Here is a 19,579-nt window from a genome sequence, read left to right on the forward strand (position 1 = left end):
TATGAGCCAAGTGCTTTGTTTCAGTAATAGATTAATAACTGCCTTTTTAGGTAAAGGTAAAGAGACCCCTGACCATTAGGTCCAGTCGTGACCGACTCTGGGGTTGTGGCGCTCATCCCGCTTTACTGGCCGAGGGAGCCGGCGTACAGCTTCCGGGTCATGTGGCCAGCAGGACTGAGCCACTTCTGGCGAACCAGAGCAGCGCACGGAAACGCCATTTACCATTTATCAAGTTAGCGAAATTTTTCGAGATAAATGGGAAACAAAATACAGATATAAATGTAGTTTGGGACGCAAGTAAAGCGTACATGAGGGGTCTTGGAATACAACAAATGGCTAGGCTGAAGAAGATAAAAGACAATATCCAAGAGCTAACTAAACAGATAAGAATTAATGAAAAAGAGTTGATCAAAAATCCAAAAAGTCATGAAATAGTACAAAAAATAAAGATAGTGCAATCCCATATCTCTAGTATATTAAATAAGGAAGTAGAAAATAAAATTAAATGGGCAAAACAAAGGTATTTTGAGTCCGCCAATAAGCCCGGTAAGTTGTTAGCATGGATGATAAAGGAAAAGAAAAAAATAAATAAATAAAATTTTGGACCAAGGGGAGGAAATAACCGACCCAGTAAAAATAAAAATAAAATTCTTAAACTTTTATAAAGACTTGTACAAACAAGAACAATTAGATGTTAATAAAATGGAAGAGTATTTACAACAAAATAAATTACCAAGAATTGAAAAAGAAGAAGTTGAGGCCCTAAACTCCAATATAGAAATAGATGAAATAGCACAAGTAATAAAAAAAATGAAAGGTGGCAAATCGCCAGGTCTTGACAGAATCATATTAATGTACTATAAGAACCTGGAAGAAGTAATCTTCCCTATATGAGAGCCAGTGCGGTGTAGTGGTGAACCGGGTTTGCGTCTCCGCTCCTCCACATGCAGCTGCTGGGTGACTTGGGCTGGTCACACTTCTCTGAAGTCTCTCAGCCCCACTCACCTCACAGAGTGTTTGTTGTGGGGGAGGAAGGGAAAGGAGAATGTTAGCCGCTTTGAGACTCCTTCGGGTAGTGATAAAGCGGGATATCAAATCCAAACTCTTCTTATTATTATTACAAAGAATAATGAATAATGTACTGGGAGGGAAAGATATACCACAATCATGGAAAGAAGCACTGATCACTCAAATCCCGAAACAGGGAGTGGAGTTGACAGACATGAAAAATTATAGACCAATGTCCCTGTTGAATACAGACTATAAAATCTATGCTGGAGTGATGGCTAATAGATTTAAAAAGATTCTAAACAAAATAATCAGCAGAGACCAGGCGGGCTTCTTACCGGATAGACATATAAAAGAATATAAAAGTCATTACAAGAATAATAATTGACCTTTTGGAGTATGTGGAAATGAAACCAAGTAAAAAGATGGCCATGTTATTGGTTGATGCAGAAAGAGCTTGGTTGTCAAACGCCTTGGTACTCGTACGTTTCGGCTCCCAAACGATCGAAACCTGGAAGTTTTCCAGTTTTCGGGAAAAAATTTGGTAGCTGAATGTCCAATGCAGCTTCCGCTATTGTTTCTGGTGCGCCTGCACCTTGGTTTCTGAATGTTTCGAAAGTCGGAACGGACTTCCAGAATGCATTCTGTTCAAAAATCAAGGTATGACTGTACTAATCTGTTACCAATGTGCGTGTACTCAATTTTTTAGGCTCAGTACAAAAACTGTACACCATAGAATTGTAAAGTTGGAAGTGCTCAAAGGGACATCTAGTCCAGCTCTCTGCAATGCAGGAACCAGTTATTCTAAACATTCTGGAGATGACAGAAGCCCAAGATAGATGCAATAACGTTGACTTAACATGGCTGCTCTTGGTTATATGAGGGTCTTCACTAACTTAACTGGAATGTTTTCCTTTTCTTTGAACATGCTTTCATTATCTTTGAGCATACCCATGTGCCATATCAAGCTGCTTTTAAAACCCCCTTCCATTCCACAAAGCAGTTTATCATGCAATGTTGGGTTAGCACCTCTGTTTTAGAACAGTGTGTGAAGCCACTCTTCACGAGTCACTGGCTCTTCCGAGGAGATGCTGGGATACTGTTTACCACAACGTAGTATTAACATTGTGCATTTGCACTTTAACATTTTCTTCAAAATTGGATTTTGCCAACCTTTCATGGTTTCTTTTCCACATACTTCACTATCAAATAAATTGTTTCAACCTAAAAAGGCAGTTTCCTGCCAACCTAGCAGTTCGAAAGCACATCAAAGTGCAAGTAGATAAATAGATACCGCTCTGGCGGGAAGGTGAACGGCGTTTCCGTACGCTGCTCTGGTACATCATGGTGGCTGCAGCGGCACAAAACAGCTCCTGAAGCCAGCCAGAGTAAACGGCTCTGTCTGGCTGACTCCTGGGCTCCCAGGACTACTGCCAACAGCACCGCCAGCAGAGAGGAATCGGGGGCGCCTGGTGCATCTATCAGAGGAGCCAAAACACCCCCCATGACCTTGATTGAGCTGGGAAGGCACCCAGCCACCCACCCAACAGCCCAGAGGATCTCTCCCAGTCCCACCAGGAGATGCTGGGGACTGAACCTGATGCCTTCTGCATGCTAAGCAGTTGTTCTACCACTGAGCTATGGCCCTAGCTCACAATATTGCTGTCCGGATAAAATGGAGAAGGTGGAGGCTGAAGTGTGTATGCTCTGTGGAGGAAAGGTGGGATAGAAGTGTAAGAAGGAATAAAGTATGTAAACTAGCCTAGAAGTGAATCAACTACAGTATATTTTTAGCTTACTCTCCTAATAATTTGTATATAAATTATAAAAGTATATAAATTTTGTTAAATGAAAAAGAGGAAATGTTCAGACTTTCAAACAGTGTGTTATGCCTCAGCCTTCATTGCTGAAACTCCCAACAGCATTTTCGTGCTCACAAACACCTGATGAAGGAACCATTGTGACATAACCCATTCAAGCAGATTTAAGGGGCAACAGGCTGTCAACAGTGGCAGTAGTTGGGAGCTCCCTGCTATTAAAAAGCCACAGGAAGTCTTTTCGTACTGCCTGAGGAATTAATCCCTTATTTAACGTTCAGAATTGCTGGATCGATTGAACAGGACTGGAGCTAACATTTGCTTGGATTTGGCACCTTTGATAGGGAACTGCCTGCTGCGTCCTCCGCTTTGAAGTCACCCTGGTCTTTGGGCCTCCAGCACCTTCTTCAGCATGTCCAACCCATCTAAGAGGCGTATGATAATGGTGTTCTACTGGGTTAGGAAGAAGCCCCAGACAGAGAAGCCGTGCTCTACCACCTCGGCCAGACCTTCTGCCTCTGCACCGGCTTGCAACACTCCTCACATTTCGCCCTACTTCACAAGGAGCAAGACACAACCCGCTCCGCTCAGGAGGTCCAGCAGGCGCAAGGTGCCGCGATTGCCGAATCTCACCGACCCCAAGTTTTTAAGATCGGTCATTGGCAGCGTTGGCCAGAAGAGAGCCCGCAGGCGTGGCAAGCCAAAGAAGGCTCCAGCGGGAACAAGAAAAGGGGAAGCGGCCTACTGGAGTCGCCACTGACATACACTCTCAGCCAGAGCCAGTTTGCCAAGCAGAAAAACTCCTGGCCAGCCCCGAACAGGGCAAGGGCCACGTCCACGGCCAGGCCAAGAACCAGCCAGCAGCCCAACTTGGAGGAAGGGAGATGGCCCTCCGGGGAGCGGGGCCAGGTGACAGCGGCGCCTGCGCAGTGAGGGGGCAAGTGGGCTTCCCTGACGAGCTCGAGGGAGCTTACAGAGAAAAACAAGCTCAAAACACAGGAGGAAAACAATTTTTAAAATAAGAAGAATTGAATATGGATAGACTTTATAGGCTGCGAACCGCCCCGAGGCCTCCAGATGAAGAGCTGTATATAATAAATAGTAATAACATACATAAATAATTACAATAAAAACATAAGGACTCTAGCAAAAAGTACGTTCCCTGTTTTGCTTTCTATTTTTATCTGCCGCCCTTTTCCTTGACAGGAACTCAAATTCAGCGCCTCAGCGCCTCCGGGGGAAGCGGTCAAGCGGCACACAGATACCTCCGCCTTCCGGCCGGGCTCCCGGGGCCTCCCGACGTCACCTTCCCGCGTCGCCCAATGCGGGCGCCGGATGCGGAGGGGCGGGGCAAGCAGGCCCCGCCCCGGAGCGGCCTTCTGTTGCTAGGGCCGCGGAGTCGGGTAGCAACGGCGAGGAGAGGCCGGAGGGCGTGCGCCCCGCGGAGCGAGCGAGCCAGCGTGGGTGGCCGGGAGCGGCGTGCCGGGGCCTCCTCGCTGGGCGCCTGGCCTGGCCGGGGCTGCGGGGGCCATGCCAAGTTTTTAAGATCGGTCATTGGCAGCGTTGGCCAGAAGAGAGCCCGCAGGCGTGGCAAGCCAAAGAAGGCTCCAAGACTTCTGGTTTAACCACGGACATCGTAGAAGTGCGGAAAAACGTCTCTGATGCTTTTCGAGCGGCACGGGGGCTCTGGGGGTGGTGCAAGGGCACTGCGCACCTCCAAAACTCAAGGGGATCATCTTTGGGGGACAGAGGCACCCAGCGGCGCCACAGCTGCTCCCCTGTTTTCTCGGGGTTTTTTTTAAAGGCCCGAGAGCGGGACGGATTGGCAGGCACGAAAGGGAAAGCACCACCACCCCCGCGCTGTGCTGTCTCTAGAAATGTATAGAAATGAAGAAGAAACTGTAAGAGAAGATGTATATTAAGAAAACCGCAACTGGGAAGGAAGGAAGTCGAGGCGTGATTTTACGCAATGTAAATAAGATGATATTAAGAATGATTGTTAAGACTGTTTTATTTTGTTTGTGGGAAAATTCAATAAAAAGTATTATAAAAACAAAACAAAAGAAGACTCCAGCGGGAACAGGAAAAGGGGTGAGGGCTAGGCTAGAGGCAAGAAGGCTCCAAAGCTATTTGCGGGGTGGGATTGCTTTGGAAGATGCCTTCTCACAATCTCTACCCTTGAACCACGTGAGGACATAAGAAGTGCCTGCTGGATGAGGCCACATTGGCCTGTCTAGTCCAGCATCCTGTTCTCACAAGGCCTAACCAGAGGCTGGGGAAACAAGAGCATTCTGTATTCCTATACTTTCCATCAACTACTATTCACAAACATTACTGCCACTGACTGTGGAGGTAGAGCATAGCCATTGTGCCTAGTGGCCATTGATAGCCTTCTCCTGCATAAAACCATCCAAGTTGGTGGCCGTCACAGCTTTGTGTGGGATTGAGCTTCCAGAGGGGTAGCTGAGCTGCAGCAAAAACAGGCATTAAAAGCACATTTCTCCCAAAGAAGTACTGGGAACTACAGTTTGTAAAGGGTGCTACAAATTGTAGCTAGGCGGTAGAAGGGTAATCTACAGTTCCCAGGATTCTTACAGGGGAGAAGCAATAATGCTTTTAATGTATGGTGTGGTGTTGTTGTTGTTTAGTCGTTTAGTCGTGTCCGACTCTTCGTGACCCCATGGACCAGAGAATGCCAGGCCCTCCTGTCTTTCACTGCCTCCCGCAGTTTGGTCAAACTCATGTTCGTAGCCTCAAATTAGCTACGCCACCTCTGTAATACTAGAGCAATGATTATAATGCATATTGTTGTTGTTGTTGTTGTACTTTTATAAATATTATAAAACCCATTCCTGCAAGCCATGTGGTCTGGAATAAACTCAGTCACCTCTCCCATCATTAATTGTAGTCATAGGAGTTCCTACATGCAAATGGAGTTCATTAATAATAACTAATAACGACTTGGAAAAGAACCTCCTGAAGCTTCGGAAAGACCAGAAAGGTTAGTTGGTATGTTGCAGGGACGACCTCTAAAGGTGTGTGTGTGTGTGTACTGAACTTAATTACGCAGCAGGTGCCCTTTCGCAAAGTCTTTTTTTGTTCTTTTGAACAACAGCCATGGGAAAGTTGCGAGTTTAAGAAGAAAGACGGGTGAGAGGAGAGGTTGCTTGACCCTGCGCCCTCCTGGCATTTTTCTGATTCAAAACCTCCCACCAACACCGCAGGCTGCTTTTCTACTAGGGTGGGGAGGCTGTTTCAACTTCTCCCCTGCCTTGAAGAAAGGCGCAGGTCAGATGTGTGCCCAGACCTGGCCACGCTTCGCAAGAGAGGTGTGTTGGTTCAAGGTGGCCACGCTGCCTGCAACTTGCACTCCTTCCTGACATGTCTTCCCCAAACCCCTTCTTCCAGAGGCTGTGCTGAAGATTTCCATCACGTGGAACACAAACTCGCGGAACTACCTCGAAGCTCAGGCAGCGGTGGAAACCCTCCTCAAGCATGAGACGGCAGAGAGCCTCTTGCAATACGAAGGGATCAAAGCAGCTGTGGAGTCTCTCCTACCATACACGGCACTTCCAGAGGCTGGGCCGGTTACTGCAGGCCTCCATGTTCCTCGATTTCATGTGGCAAAAGATGAAGCTGCCTGACGCCGCCAAGTGGGACGAGGAGATGGACACCTGATGAGCTTCGGGTGCCAGCGGCATGCGGGGCAGAAGAGCTGGACACTCCTGCCAAGTTGGTACTGCTCTCACCTGTGGAATATGTTGAATTGGTTTGTTAAAAAAACTCCCACAAATGCACGTTTTTCATTTTGTAAAGGCATAAATCTCCTGAGAGTGTCTTCCTACATAAATCCCTTCCCCATCCCTGTTAAAAATGAAATAAAATTATTTAGCATTTAAAAAAATTTTTTTTTATTAATTTTTCAGTTTATACATCTCAAAATAAACATTTTACATAATATGATGTAACAATTGACTTCCATCCTTCCCCTTTCATGGTTCATTCTACTTATCAACATTCCTGCATATTTTACTATAGCAAATCTAATCATTTCTCCATTTGACATCCTTCAAATATTTACCATACTGTTGAATTTATCTAAACACTACCAGCATTTTCAATTGTACACAATTGTTTTCTAAATATTCAGTAAAATTTTTCCACTCCTCTTTGAATAAAGATTCTTCTTGCCCTCTTATTCTATGTTAAACCTGCTGCTTCTGCAAATTCTATCATCTTAAGTTGCCGGTCTTCCTTACTAGGGATCTCGCTCATTTTCCATCTTTGGGCTAGTGTGGAGGTGGGGGTGAGTGTATGTGCATGCACTTTGTTTGATTAAAAAACCTTTCATCACTGCCTTACTGGCATCCCAAACCATATTTAGATCTGTTCCTTTATTAAGGTTGAGGTTGAAAAATTCTTGTAGGGAACATATTCCCTTATTAACAATTTCTATATGATGTAGTATCGTATCATTTAGCCTGCCATGGTCATAAGAATACCATTGTGATCTGATAACGTCCTTGGTTATATCTCAACCTTTTTCACTCTAGTTGTCAGGTCTTTCAAAGCCCATAACAAGTCTTTTCTACTTGAAGAATTGTTGCCTTTGAGGGAAAAAAGTGGATTCCCGGACCAGTGGGTGTCTGAGACACCAAAGATCAGTTAGATCCATGTTGGCCACCATGTTGAAGAAAGCATTAGGTAGTTTCCCTTTAGAGTCTGATTTTTTTATAGATCAGTCTAAATCTAGGGACACCACACCATTAAAGTCACCCATCATTATTAATTTGCCATCAAATATCAAACAGTTTCTCTTCTATAGTTTTGAAGAATTCAGCTTTCTGCTTGTTAGGAGAATATACCATATTTTTCGCTCTATAAGACGCACCAGACCATAAGACGCACCTAGTTTTTGGAGGAGGAAAACAAGAAAAAAAATATTCTGAATCCCAGAAGCCAGAACAGCAAGAGCGATCGCTGCGCGGCGAAAGCAGCGATCCCTCTTGCTGTTCTGGCTTCTGGGATAGCTGCGCAGCCTGTATTCACTCCATAAGACGCACACACATTTCCCCTTACTTTTTAGGAGGGAAAAAGTGAGTAGAGCAAAAAATACGGTAATAGCCATGGTGGGCTCTGGTTGGAAGTGGGATTCCTTCCTTTGGTTGGAATCCATCTGTCTTGGGAAACTGGAAGAGTGCACTTTTGGGGATGAAATCAAACTTTGAGATTTACAGCGTCGGCTGCGTCTCTAGAGACTGATATCACCCATCTCCCTTCTGCGCTGAGTATAAGACAATCCCCAATTTTGAACACTGTTTTCCAGTTAAAAAGCTAGTCTTCTACATGGAAAAGTATGGTATGTCTCTCTCCACACACACACACCCCATTCCCTTGACCCTCACAACTGTAGGCCAGACCAAGAAACAAAGCAAGTGGCATCTAATTGCTCATCTAATTCCAGCACTCCAGCTCATTAACCCCTCATTTGCTGAATCTTCAGCAGGCAGCGCATTTCCATTAAACCAGCGCTTTTCAAACTGTGTGTCACAACACATTCGTGTGTCAGCCGCGGTGTGTAGGTATGCTGTACAAATGCTCCCCGCGCTCCTCTTGGGGCTAGAAATTGAGGATTCTCAGGCAATCTAAACTTCACTGAATTGCAGGTCCTGGTGCATGCACAAGATGGTCAAAACACGTGTGATCCATTTATCCTGTTGGCTAATTCTCAGGGGGCAGCAGTGCTATTGTTATTTTGCATGCGAGGGCTCTGTGACCCCCTCACCCCCAATAGAGGAGAACAAGCAGGCAGGACAAGGAGTGTAAGTGAAGAGTGGGCCAAATAGGCCACAACTTTATTGATTACAGAAGTGAAGGATTTGCCTTAGGTCGTTGGGCAAAACATTTGAATTCCAGTCCGACTGCTGGGTGTGTATTCTTGGGTAAACCCAACGGGGGGGGGGGAGTGTCCTATGACCCACATCAAATAGAGGCATCCCCTCCCCCCAAAGTGTCCCTGTTTTAGGTGTGCTATGGCTCTAGGCCCCGCCTGGGCATCCAAAGAAGCAACTGCTCCTCACAGATCCCTTGAATGGGCAGGCGGAGGCTACAACCTGCCCTCCATTTAAAGACTAAGGCTGACCCAATGCCCAACCGCCTTACCAGTTTGCCAAGCAGAAAAACTCCTGGCGGGGCCCCACAGCGTCCATGACCAGGCCATGAACCAGCCAGCAGCCCATCTTGGAAGAAGGGAGAGGCCTGCGCAGGAGCCCGCCTTGCACGGGGGCTGCAGCCCACTGCGGGACTGCGATGGGGTGGGGAACGGGGCCAGGTCACGGCGGCGCCTGCTCAGTGAGGGGGCAAGCGGGCTTCCCTGACGAGCTCGAGGGAACTTCAAGGGTTCTTGTGGGGCCAGGCCAACTCCAGGTTCTGACGGTCCTCTCAGGCAGTGGAGCCATCAGGCCAGGAATCTGGGGCAAATGTCCATGGGCCCCACTTGGCACAATGACCAGAACCCTCTCCCCCCCCCCCAGTTAACTAGGCTGGCGTAGCACATTTTAAATTTCATTCTGAAAACTCAGTATGCTAAAGAATTTCATTTCATTTTTAAAGGGGATGAGGAAGGGATGTATGTAGGAAGACACTCTTGGGAAATTTCCCAATGCTCCAGATATTTTGCATCTGTTAGACTAGGACCTGCAAAAGCAGGGTTCAAATCCCAACTCAGCCATGAAGTCCACTGGGTGACCTTGGGCCAGTTCCTCTCTTTCCCTCAGCCCAACACACAGTAACACATTCAGTTCATACACCACCAGTCTTCAGCTGGTGGGTTGGCACACACTAACATGCTGCAGCCCCATCCAAGGTGGGTTGCAACCAGAGAGCTACCACCCTGCCAATATATGGGGAAAGATTAAGAAATGGGTCCCCAAATGCATGTATGATTAAAAGTAGGTCCTGGGTCTTCAAAGGCTGAAGCTACTTGGTTTGCGCTGATTGGCAGCAGCCCTCCAAGATTTCAGGCAGGATCTCTCCCAGTCCCACCAGGAGATGCTGGGGACTGAACCTGATGCCTTCTGCATGCTAAGCAGTTGTTCTACCACTGAGCTATGGCCCTAGCTCACAATATTGGATAAAATGGAGAAGGTGGAGGCTGAAGTGTGTATGCTCTGTGGAGGAAAGGTGGGATAGAAGTGTAAGAAGGAATAAAATTGTATGTAAACTAGCCTAGAAGTGATTAAATAAACTACAGTATATTTTTAACTTACTCTCCTAATAATTTGTATATAAATTATAAAAGTGGTATATAAATTTTGTTAAATAAAAAAAGGGGAAATGTTCAGACTTTCAAACAGTGTGTTATGCCTCAGCCTTCATTGCTGAAACTCCCAACAGCATTTTCATGCTCACAAACACCTGATGAAGGAACCATTGTGACATAACCCATTCAAGCAGAGTTAAAAGGGGCAACAGGCTGTCAACAGTGGCAGTAGTTGGGAGCTCCCTGCTATTAAAAAGCCACAGGAAGTCTTTTCGTACTGCCTGAGGAATTATTCCCTTATTTAACGTTCAGAATTGCTGGATCGATTTAACAGGACTGGAGCTAACACTTGCTTGTTTTTGGCACCATTGATAGGGAACTGCCTGCTGCGTCCTCCGCTTTGAAGTCACCCTGGTCTTTGGGCCTCCAGCACTTTCTTCAGCATGTCCAACCCATCTAAGAGGCGTATGATAATGGTGTTCTACTGGGTTAGGAAGAAGCCCCAGACAGAGAAGCCGTGCTCTACCATCTCGGCCAGACCTTCTGCCTCTGCACCGGCTTGCAACACTCCTCACATTTCGCCCTACTTCACGAGGAGCAAGACACAACCCGCTCCGCTCAGGAGGTCCAGCAGGCGCAAGGTGCCGCGATTGCCGAATCTCACCGACCCCAAGTTTTTAAGATCGGTCATTGGCAGCGTTGGCCAGAAGAGAGCCCGCAGGCGTGGCAAGCCAAAGAAGGCTCCAGCGGGAACAAGAAAAGGGGAAGCGGCCTACTGGAGTCGCCACTGACAGACACTCTCAGCCAGAGCCAGTTTGCCAAGCAGAAAAACTCCTGGCCAGCCCCGAACAGGGCGAGGACCACGTCCACGGCCAGGCCAAGAACCAGCCAGCAGCCCAACTTGGAGGAAGGGAGATGGCCCTCCGGGGAGCGGGGCCAGGTGACAGCGGCGCCTGCGCAGTGAGGGGGCAAGCGGGCTTCCCTGACGAGCTCGAGGGCGCTTACAGAGAAAAACAAGCTCAAAACATAGGAGGAAAACAATTTTTAAAATAATAAGAATTGAATATGGATAGACTTTATAGGCTGCGAACCGCCCCGAGGCCTCCAGATGAAGAGCTGTATATAATAAATAGTAATAACATACATAAATAATTACAATAAAAACATAAGGACTCTAGCAAAAAGTACGTTCCCTGTTTTGCTTTCTATTTTTATCTGCCGCCCATTTCCTTGACAGGAACTCAAATTCTGCGCCTCCGCGCCTCCGGGGGAAGCGGTCAAGCGGCACACAGATACCTCCGCCTTCCGGCCGGGCTCCCGGGGCCTCCCGACGTCACCTTCCCGCGTCGCCCAATGCGGGCGCCGGATGCGGAGGGGCGGGGCGAGCAGGCCCCGCCCCGGAGCGGCCTTCTGTTGCTAGGGCCGCGGAGTCGGGTAGCAACGGCGAGGAGAGGCCGGAGGGCGCGCGCCCCGCGGAGCGAGCGAGCCAGCGCGGGTGGCCGGGAGCGGCGTGCCGGGGCCTCCTCGCTGGGCGCCTGGCCTGGCCGGGGCTGCGGGGGCCATGCCAAGTTTTTAAGATCGGTCATTGGCAGCGTTGGCCAGAAGAGAGCCCGCAGGCGTGGCATGCCAAAGAAGGCTCCAAGACTTCTGGTTTAACCACGGACATCGTAGAAGTGTGGAAAAACGTCTCTGATGCTTTTCGAGCGGCACGGGGGCTCTGGGGGTGGTGCAAGGGCACTGCGCACCTCCAAAACTCAAGGGGATCATCTTTGGGGGACAGAGGCACCCAGCGGCGCCACAGCTGCTCCCCTGTTTTCTCGGGGGTTTTTTTAAAGGCCCGAGAGCGGGACGGATTGGCAGGCACGAAAGGGAAAGCACCACCACCCCCGCGCTGTGCTGTCTCTAGAAATGTATAGAAATGAAGAAGAAACTGTAAGAGAAGATGTATATTAAGAAAACCGCAACTGGGAAGGAAGGAAGTCGAGGCGTGATTTTACGCAATGTAAATAAGATGATATTAAGAATGATTGTTAAGACTGTTTTATTTTGTTTGTGGGAAAATTCAATAAAAAGTATTATAAAAACAAAACAAAAGAAGACTCCAGCGGGAACAGGAAAAGGGGTGAGGGCTAGGCTAGAGGCAAGAAGGCTCCAAAGCTATTTGCGGGGTGGGATTGCTTTGGAAGATGCCTTCTCACAATCTCTACCCTTGAACCACGTGAGGACATAAGAAGTGCCTGCTGGATGAGGCCACATTGGCCTGTCTAGTCCAGCATCCTGTTCTCACAAGGCCTAACCAGAGGCTGGGGAAACAAGAGCATTCTGTATTCCTATACTTTCCATCAACTACTATTCACAAACATTACTGCCACTGACTGTGGAGGTAGAGCATAGCCATTGTGCCTAGTGGCCATTGATAGCCTTCTCCTGCATAAAACCATCCAAGTTGGTGGCCGTCACAGCTTTGTGTGGGATTGAGCTTCCAGAGGGGTAGCTGAGCTGCAGCAAAAACAGGCATTAAAAGCACATTTCTCCCAAAGAAGTACTGGGAACTACAGTTTGTAAAGGGTGCTACAAATTGTAGCTAGGCGGTAGAAGGGTAATCTACAGTTCCCAGGATTCTTACAGGGGAGAAGCAATAATGCTTTTAATGTATGGTGTGTACACAGCCTCAAATCAGCTACGCCACCTCTGTAATACTAGAGCAATGATTATAATGCATATTGTTGTTGTTGTTGTACTTTTATAAATATTATAAAACCCATTCCTGCAAGCCATGTAGTCTGGAATAAACTCAGTCACCTCTCCCATCATTAATTGTAGTCATAGGAGTTCCTACATGCAAATGGAGTTCATTAAAAATAACTAATAACGACTTGGAAAAGAACCTCCTGAAGCTTCGGAAAGACCAGAAAGGTTAGTTGGTATGCTGCAGGGACGACCTCTAAAGGTGTGTGTGTGTACTGAACTTAATTACCCAGCAGGTGCCCTTTCGCAAAGTCTTTTTTTGTTCTTTTGAACAACAGCCATGGGAAAGTTGCGAGTTTAAGAAGAAAGACGGGTGAGAGGAGAGGTTGCTTGACCCTGCGCCCTCCTGGCATTTTTCTGATTCAAAACCTCCCACCAACACCGCAGGCTGCTTTTCTACTAGGGTGGGGAGGGTGTTTCAACTTCTCCCCTGCCTTGAAGAAAGGCGCAGGTCAGATGTGTGCCCAGACCTGGCCACGCTTCGCAAGAGAGGTGTGTTGGTTCAAGGTGGCCACGCTGCCTGCAACTTGCACTCCTTCCTGACATGTCTTCCCCAAACCCCTTCTTCCAGAGGCTGTGCTGAAGATTTCCATCACGTGGAACACAAACTCGCGGAACTACCTCGAGGCTCAGGCAGTGGTGGAAACCCTCCTCAAGCATGAGACGCCAGAGAGCCTCTTGCAATACGAAGGGATCAAAGCAGCTGTGGAGTCTCTCCTACCATACACGGCACTTCCAGAGGCTGGGCCGGTTACTGCAGGCCTCCATGTTCCTCGATTTCATGTGGCAAAAGATGAAGCTGCCTGACGCCGCCAAGTGGGACGAGGAGATGGACACCTGATGAGCTTCGGGTGCCAGCGGCATGCGGGGCAGAAGAGCTGGACACTCCTGCCAAGTTGGTACTGCTCTCACCTGTGGAATATGTTGAATTGGTTTGTTAAAAAAACTCCCACAAATGCACGTTTTTCATTTTGTAAAGGCATAAATCTCCTGAGAGTGTCTTCCTACATAAATCCCTTCCCCATCCCTGTTAAAAATGAAATAAAATTATTTAGCATTTAAAAAAAATTTTTTTTATTAATTTTTCAGTTTATACATCTCAAAATAAACATTTTACATAATATGATGTAACAATTGACTTCCATCCTTCCCCTTTCATGGTTCATTCTACTTATCAACATTCCTGCATATTTTACTATAGCAAATCTAATCATTTCTCCATTTGACATCCTTCAAATATTTACCATACTGTTGAATTTATCTAAACACTACCAGCATTTTCAATTGTACACAATTGTTTTCTAAATATTCAGTAAAATTTTTCCACTCCTCTTTGAATAAAGATTCTTCTTGCCCTCTTATTCTATGTTAAACCTGCTGCTTCTGCAAATTCTATCATCTTAAGTTGCCAGTCTTCCTTACTAGGGATCTCGCTCATTTTCCATCTTTGGGCTACTGTGGAGGTGGGGGTGAGTGTATATGCATGCACTTTGTTTGATTAAAAAACCTCTCATCACTGCCTTACTGGCATCCCAAACCATATTTAGATCTGTTCCTTTATTAAGGTTGAGGTTGAAAAATTCTTGTAGGGAACATATTCCCTTATTAACAATTTCTATATGATGTAGTATCGTATCATTTAGCCTGCCGTGGTCATAAGAATACCATTGTGATCTGATAACGTCCTTGGTTATATCTCCACCTTTTTCACTCTAGTTGTCAGGTCTTTCAAAGCCCATAACAAGTCTTTTCTACTTGAAGAATTGTTGCCTTTGAGGAAAAAAAGTGGATTCCCGGACCAGTGGGTGTCTGAGACACCAAAGATCAGTTAGATCCATGTTGGCCACCATGTTGAAGAAAGCATTAGGTAGTTTCCCTTCTTTAGAGTCTGATTTTTTTATAGATCAGTCTAAATCTAGGGACACCACACCATTAAAGTCACCCATCATTATTAATTTGCCATCAAATATCAAACAGTTTCTCTTCTATAGTTTTGAAGAATTCAGCTTTCTGCTTGTTAGGAGAATATACCATATTTTTCGCTCCATAAGATGCACCAGATCATAAGACGCACCTAGTTTTTGGAGAAGGAAAACAAGAAAAAAAATATTCTGAATCCCAGAAGCAAGAACAGCAAGAGCGATCGCTGCGCGGCGAAAGCAGCGATCCCTCTTGCTGTTCTGGCTTCTGGGATAGCTGCGCAGCCTGTATTCACTCCATAAGACGCACACACATTTCCCCTTACTTTTTAGGAGGGAAAAAGTGAGTAGAGCAAAAAATACGGTAATAGCCATGGTGGGCTCTGGTTGGAATTGGGATTCCTTCCTTTGGTTGGAATCCATCTGTCTTGGGAAACTGGAAGAGTGCACTTTTGGGGATGAAATCAAACTTTGAGATTTACAGCGTCGGCTGCGTCTCTAGAGACTGATATCACCCATCTCCCTTCTGGGCTGAGTATAAGACAATCCCCAATTTTGAACACTGTTTTCCAGTTAAAAAGCTAGTCTTCTACATGGAAAAGTATGGTATGTCTCTCTCCACACACACACACACACACACACACACCCATTCCCTTGACCCTCACAACTGTAGGCCAGACCAAGAAACAAAGCAAGTGGCATCTAATTGCTCATCTAATTCCAGCACTCCAGCTCATTAACCCCTCATTTGCTGAATCTTCAGCAGGCAGCGCATTTCCATTAAACCAGCGCTTTTCAAACTGTGTGTCACAACACATTCGTGTGTCAGCCGCGGTGTGTAGGTATGCTGTACAAATGCTCCCCGCGCTCCTCTTGGGGCTAGAAATTGAGGATTCTCAGGCAATCTAAACTTCACTGAATTGCAGGTCCTGGTGCATGCACAAGATGGTCAAAACACGTGTGATCCATTTATCCTGTTGGCTAATTCTCAGGGGGCAGCAGTGCTATTGTTATTTTATAATACGCCCTTGCATGCCAGGGCTCTGTGACCCTCTCACCCCCAGTAGAGGAGAACAACCAGGCAGGACAAGGAGTGTAAGTGAAGAGTGGGCCAAATAGGCCACAACTTTATTGATTACAGAAGTGAAGGATTTGCCTTAGGTCGTTGGGCAAAACATTTGAATTCCAGTCCGACTGCTGGGTGTGTATTCTTGGGTAAACCCAACCGGGGGCGGGGGGGAGTGTCCTATGACCCACATCAAATAGAGGCATCCCCTCCCCCCAAAGTGTCCCTGTTTTAGGTGTGCTATGGCTCTAGGCCCCGCCTGGGCATCCAAAGAAGCAACTGCTCCTCACAGATCCCTTGAATGGGCAGGCGGAGGCTACAACCTGCCCTCCATTTAAAGACTAAGGCTGACCCAATGCCCAACCGCCTTACCAGTTTGCCAAGCAGAAAAACTCCTGGCGGGGCCCCACAGCGTCCATGACCAGGCCATGAACCAGCCAGCAGCCCATCTTGGAAGAAGGGAGAGGCCTGCGCAGGAGCCCGCCTTGCACGGGGGCTGCAGCCCACTGCGGGACTGCGATGGGGTGGGGAACGGGGCCAGGTCACGGCGGCGCCTGCGCAGTGAGGGGGCAAGCGGGCTTCCCTGACGAGCTCGAGGGAGCTTACAGAGAAAAACAAGCTCAAAACACAGGAGGAAAACAATTTTTAAAATAATAAGAATTGAATATGGATAGACTTTATAGGCTGCGAACCGCCCCGAGGCCTCCAGATGAAGAGCTGTATATAATAAATAGTAATAACATACATAAATAATTACAATAAAAACATAAGGACTCTAGCAAAAAGTACGTTCCCTGTTTTGCTTTCTATTTTTATCTGCCGCCCTTTTCCTTGACAGGAACTCAAATTCAGCGCCTCAGCGCCTCCGGGGGAAGCGGTCAAGCGGCACACAGATACCTCCGCCTTCCGGCCGGGCTCCCGGGGCCTCCCGACGTCACCTTCCCGCGTCGCCCAATGCGGGCGCCGGATGCGGAGGGGCGGGGCGAGCAGGCCCCGCCCCGGAGCGGCCTTCTGTTGCTAGGGCCGCGGAGTCGGGTAGCAACGGCGAGGAGAGGCCGGAGGGCGCGCGCCCCGCGGAGCGAGCGAGCCAGCGCGGGTGGCCGGGAGCGGCGTGCCGGGGCCTCCTCGCTGGGCGCCTGGCCTGGCCGGGGCTGCGGGGGCCATGCAGGGCTCCATGGTCCGCCGCACGCAGGAGCTGCTGGGGCGCGTGATCCGGAAGCCGCCCCTCACGGAGCGCCTTCTCAGCAAGCCCCCCTTCCGATACCTGCACGACGTGATCGGGGAGGTCAGCCCGGGCTTCAAGGGGGCGATAACGGGGGGGGGGGGACACCCGCCGAAAGGACGCGCGGCTTGCGCTCCCCGGTTGCCAGGCGACGAGCGGGGAAGGGAGGGATGGGGCCTCCCCTCTCCCCGCGCCGGAATTTCTTTTTCTTAAGCGGTTTACAAAAGAGGAATTCTCGAAGGCTAATAAGAATTCGCCTCCTTGGTCCTGGGCATCCCTTGGGCACGCGGCCTTGTCTAGGCGAGAATGTTCTTGGCAGGCGGCGGAAAGAGCGCAGCCAAGGCTGTCTCATGAGGCAGGGAGTTCCAGAGGGCAGGCGGGTATCCATGCGGCGCCTGCAGCAGAGGAGGGGTCCCAGTGGGCACATGCCGGGTAAAGCAGCTTCGTAGGTGAACTGCTCCCAAGTCCCTCAGAAGTGGGGGTGCCCATCACTTCACCATCCCCCCAGCCCCGCGCCCCCATCACCATTCCCAGTTGTAGAATTCAGCAAGGTCGCCCACTCCCTGTCTAGTTTCTGTGCAGCTACCCCTTTTAGCAGACCACAGGTTCCAAGCCAATAAAAAGAGGCGCAGTATTATAAAACCTCAAAATTGTATAGCCTTTGATCTTTTTTAAAAAATTAACAATCACCCGGATGAAAAGCCCTCCCATATACGCAGGCATATGAAGCCACCCTTTCAGTTGTTAGGCTTTTTAAATAAAAATAAAAATCTGATAGTAGCAGCCAGGGTTATCCCAGGTCTAGCAGGCTAGCATAGTAGGTGGAATGCTGTTCTTTTGATTTCCACATGCCATGAAAAAGCTTTACCTATGATTTTTTGTAGGTCAGCTTGCAGTTAAAGTTGCCTAGGCCACTATGGAGGGAGATAGGGGAGAGACCCTAGGGGCATTGAAGGTGGTGAAAGAATGGCACCCACCCTGCTAGCTCTTCATTGCAGGTACAGTGGTACCTCGGGTTACAAACGCTTCGGGTTACAAACTCCGCTAACCTGGAAGTAGTACCTTGGGTTGAGAACTTTGCCCCAGGATGGGAACGGAAATCGCATGGCGATGGCACGCCAACAGCGGGAGGCCCCATTAGCAAAAGTGTGCCTCAGGTTAAGAATGGTTTTGGGTTAAGAATGGACCTCCAGAACAAATTAAGTTCGTAACCCAAGGTACCACTGTAGTCTTTTAACACTGAAAAAACTACCAGATTCATTGTATCATAATTTTCTCCGCAAAATAAATTAGATGTTAAATTCTCCACTTTGGCTTGTTCCCATACTGAAGATCTTCAGAAAGACATCTAAGTAGTTTTAAGCATTTACTGAAAGAGAAAGAGTCCAGTTTGCTGGTTAATTAGTCTTATTTTTCTGTTGGCTTTTATATACTTTCACATTTTATTTTTATTACTGCCTGGCCTTTGTTAGTTACCAAATTCAGACTTAATTGTTCTGTGTTAGATCTCCCTGCCCTTGGTGGTGGTTCTCAAATAGTTTCCTAAGACTGTAAATGCTGACAACTTATTTGAGACTGTTCTATAATTCTCTATTGAGGAAGGCTTCAAAAAATGGCTTCTCTAGAACACCATGCAGGTAGAAGATGCACCTGCCTAAACATGCACTTCGTTGCCGTAGTTAGAGTCATATGACGTATCACACAGAGAATTTTGGAGCTCTTACATATTACCAGCCAATGATAACATAGCAACTGACCCATAATATTCCCATGACCTACTGGTGGCTTCTGCCCTGACATTTGAGCAATACCTTCCTGGTCTTGTAGCTTATTAAAAACTGGTTTACTCATGCTTTTGTTTTACTCATCCAATTTACTATGTCAGTGCCTTAACTGCAAGTTGCATTTGAAATGGTAATGAAGAGAACTGTCTTCAAAACTAATCAGCACTGAAAAGTTACTCATTGTTTTGGAAGTTATCAATCATAATATTATCTGAACTGAAAATTCAAGCCCCTCCAGAGTCTCACAATAATCCAAGTTTCTTTCACCTACCCATCCCACCTGCACAGATACGTATCCATGTACTTATAATATTAGTTGCTAAAAGAATGCTTAATCTCTGTACAGATAACAGTTGTAACCGAAGAGTTGTTTTGTTATAAACAAAATGTAAGAATACCATAGAGCAGAATTTCTCCAGAGGCTGTCATGGACTGTCGTGATCATCTCTACCATTATCTGTGCTCTAGTAGCAATTGTGTATGCTTTGGCACAACCCCCCACTCCTGATAGAATTCTAATATATGTGAAGTGTCATTGAAAAGTCATAAAATCTGTAAACATTAGAACCCCTATAGAAAATCAGACATCATAAATCAAACTGCCTGCCAAATCCAGAATCAAAACACATTCTTTTCTTTTATAAAGGTAATTAGATCAACTGGTTTCATGAAAGGACTGTACACAGAAGCAGAGATGAAATCTGATAATGTTAAGGTATGCAAAGCCTTTAATTGTTTCAACTTTTAAAATGAG

The 19,579-nt window shown here is 47.2% G+C and overlaps 1 protein-coding gene and 2 long non-coding RNA genes across 7 annotated transcripts in view; 1 reads left to right on the forward strand and 2 right to left on the reverse strand.

Moving 5' to 3' along the window:
* Positions 1-4,818: 4,818 nt before the first annotated feature.
* Positions 4,819-9,615, reverse strand: LOC128401122 (uncharacterized). Its single transcript, XR_008327445.1, has 2 exons — positions 8,988-9,615; positions 4,819-6,574 (listed from the first exon to the last, which is right to left on the reverse strand). It is a non-coding gene; the product is annotated as an uncharacterized LOC128401122 (long non-coding RNA).
* Positions 9,616-11,504: 1,889 nt separating this feature from the next.
* Positions 11,505-19,579, forward strand: part of TRAF3IP1 (TRAF3 interacting protein 1) — a 29,147-nt gene continuing 21,072 nt past the window's right edge. Inside the window, exons 1-3 of one of the 5 annotated variants that reach the window (XM_053363965.1) lie at positions 11,505-11,609; positions 16,961-17,104; positions 19,472-19,540. In XM_053363965.1, the coding sequence (XP_053219940.1) occupies positions 16,982-17,104; positions 19,472-19,540 (192 nt within the window). In that variant the 5' untranslated portion in view covers positions 11,505-11,609; positions 16,961-16,981. Of the gene's footprint in view, positions 11,610-16,914; positions 17,105-19,471; positions 19,541-19,579 lie in introns of those variants that run through there. The other 4 variants (XM_053363963.1, XM_053363967.1, XM_053363966.1 and 1 more) reach the window with 4 other exon arrangements.
* Positions 12,111-16,791, reverse strand: LOC128401189 (uncharacterized). The gene is made up of 2 exons (XR_008327446.1): positions 16,192-16,791; positions 12,111-13,746 (listed from the first exon to the last, which is right to left on the reverse strand). It is a non-coding gene; the product is annotated as an uncharacterized LOC128401189 (long non-coding RNA).

This window comes from Podarcis raffonei, chromosome 1 (genome assembly GCF_027172205.1).
Source record: "Podarcis raffonei isolate rPodRaf1 chromosome 1, rPodRaf1.pri, whole genome shotgun sequence".
Lineage (NCBI taxonomy): Eukaryota > Metazoa > Chordata > Lepidosauria > Squamata > Lacertidae > Podarcis > Podarcis raffonei.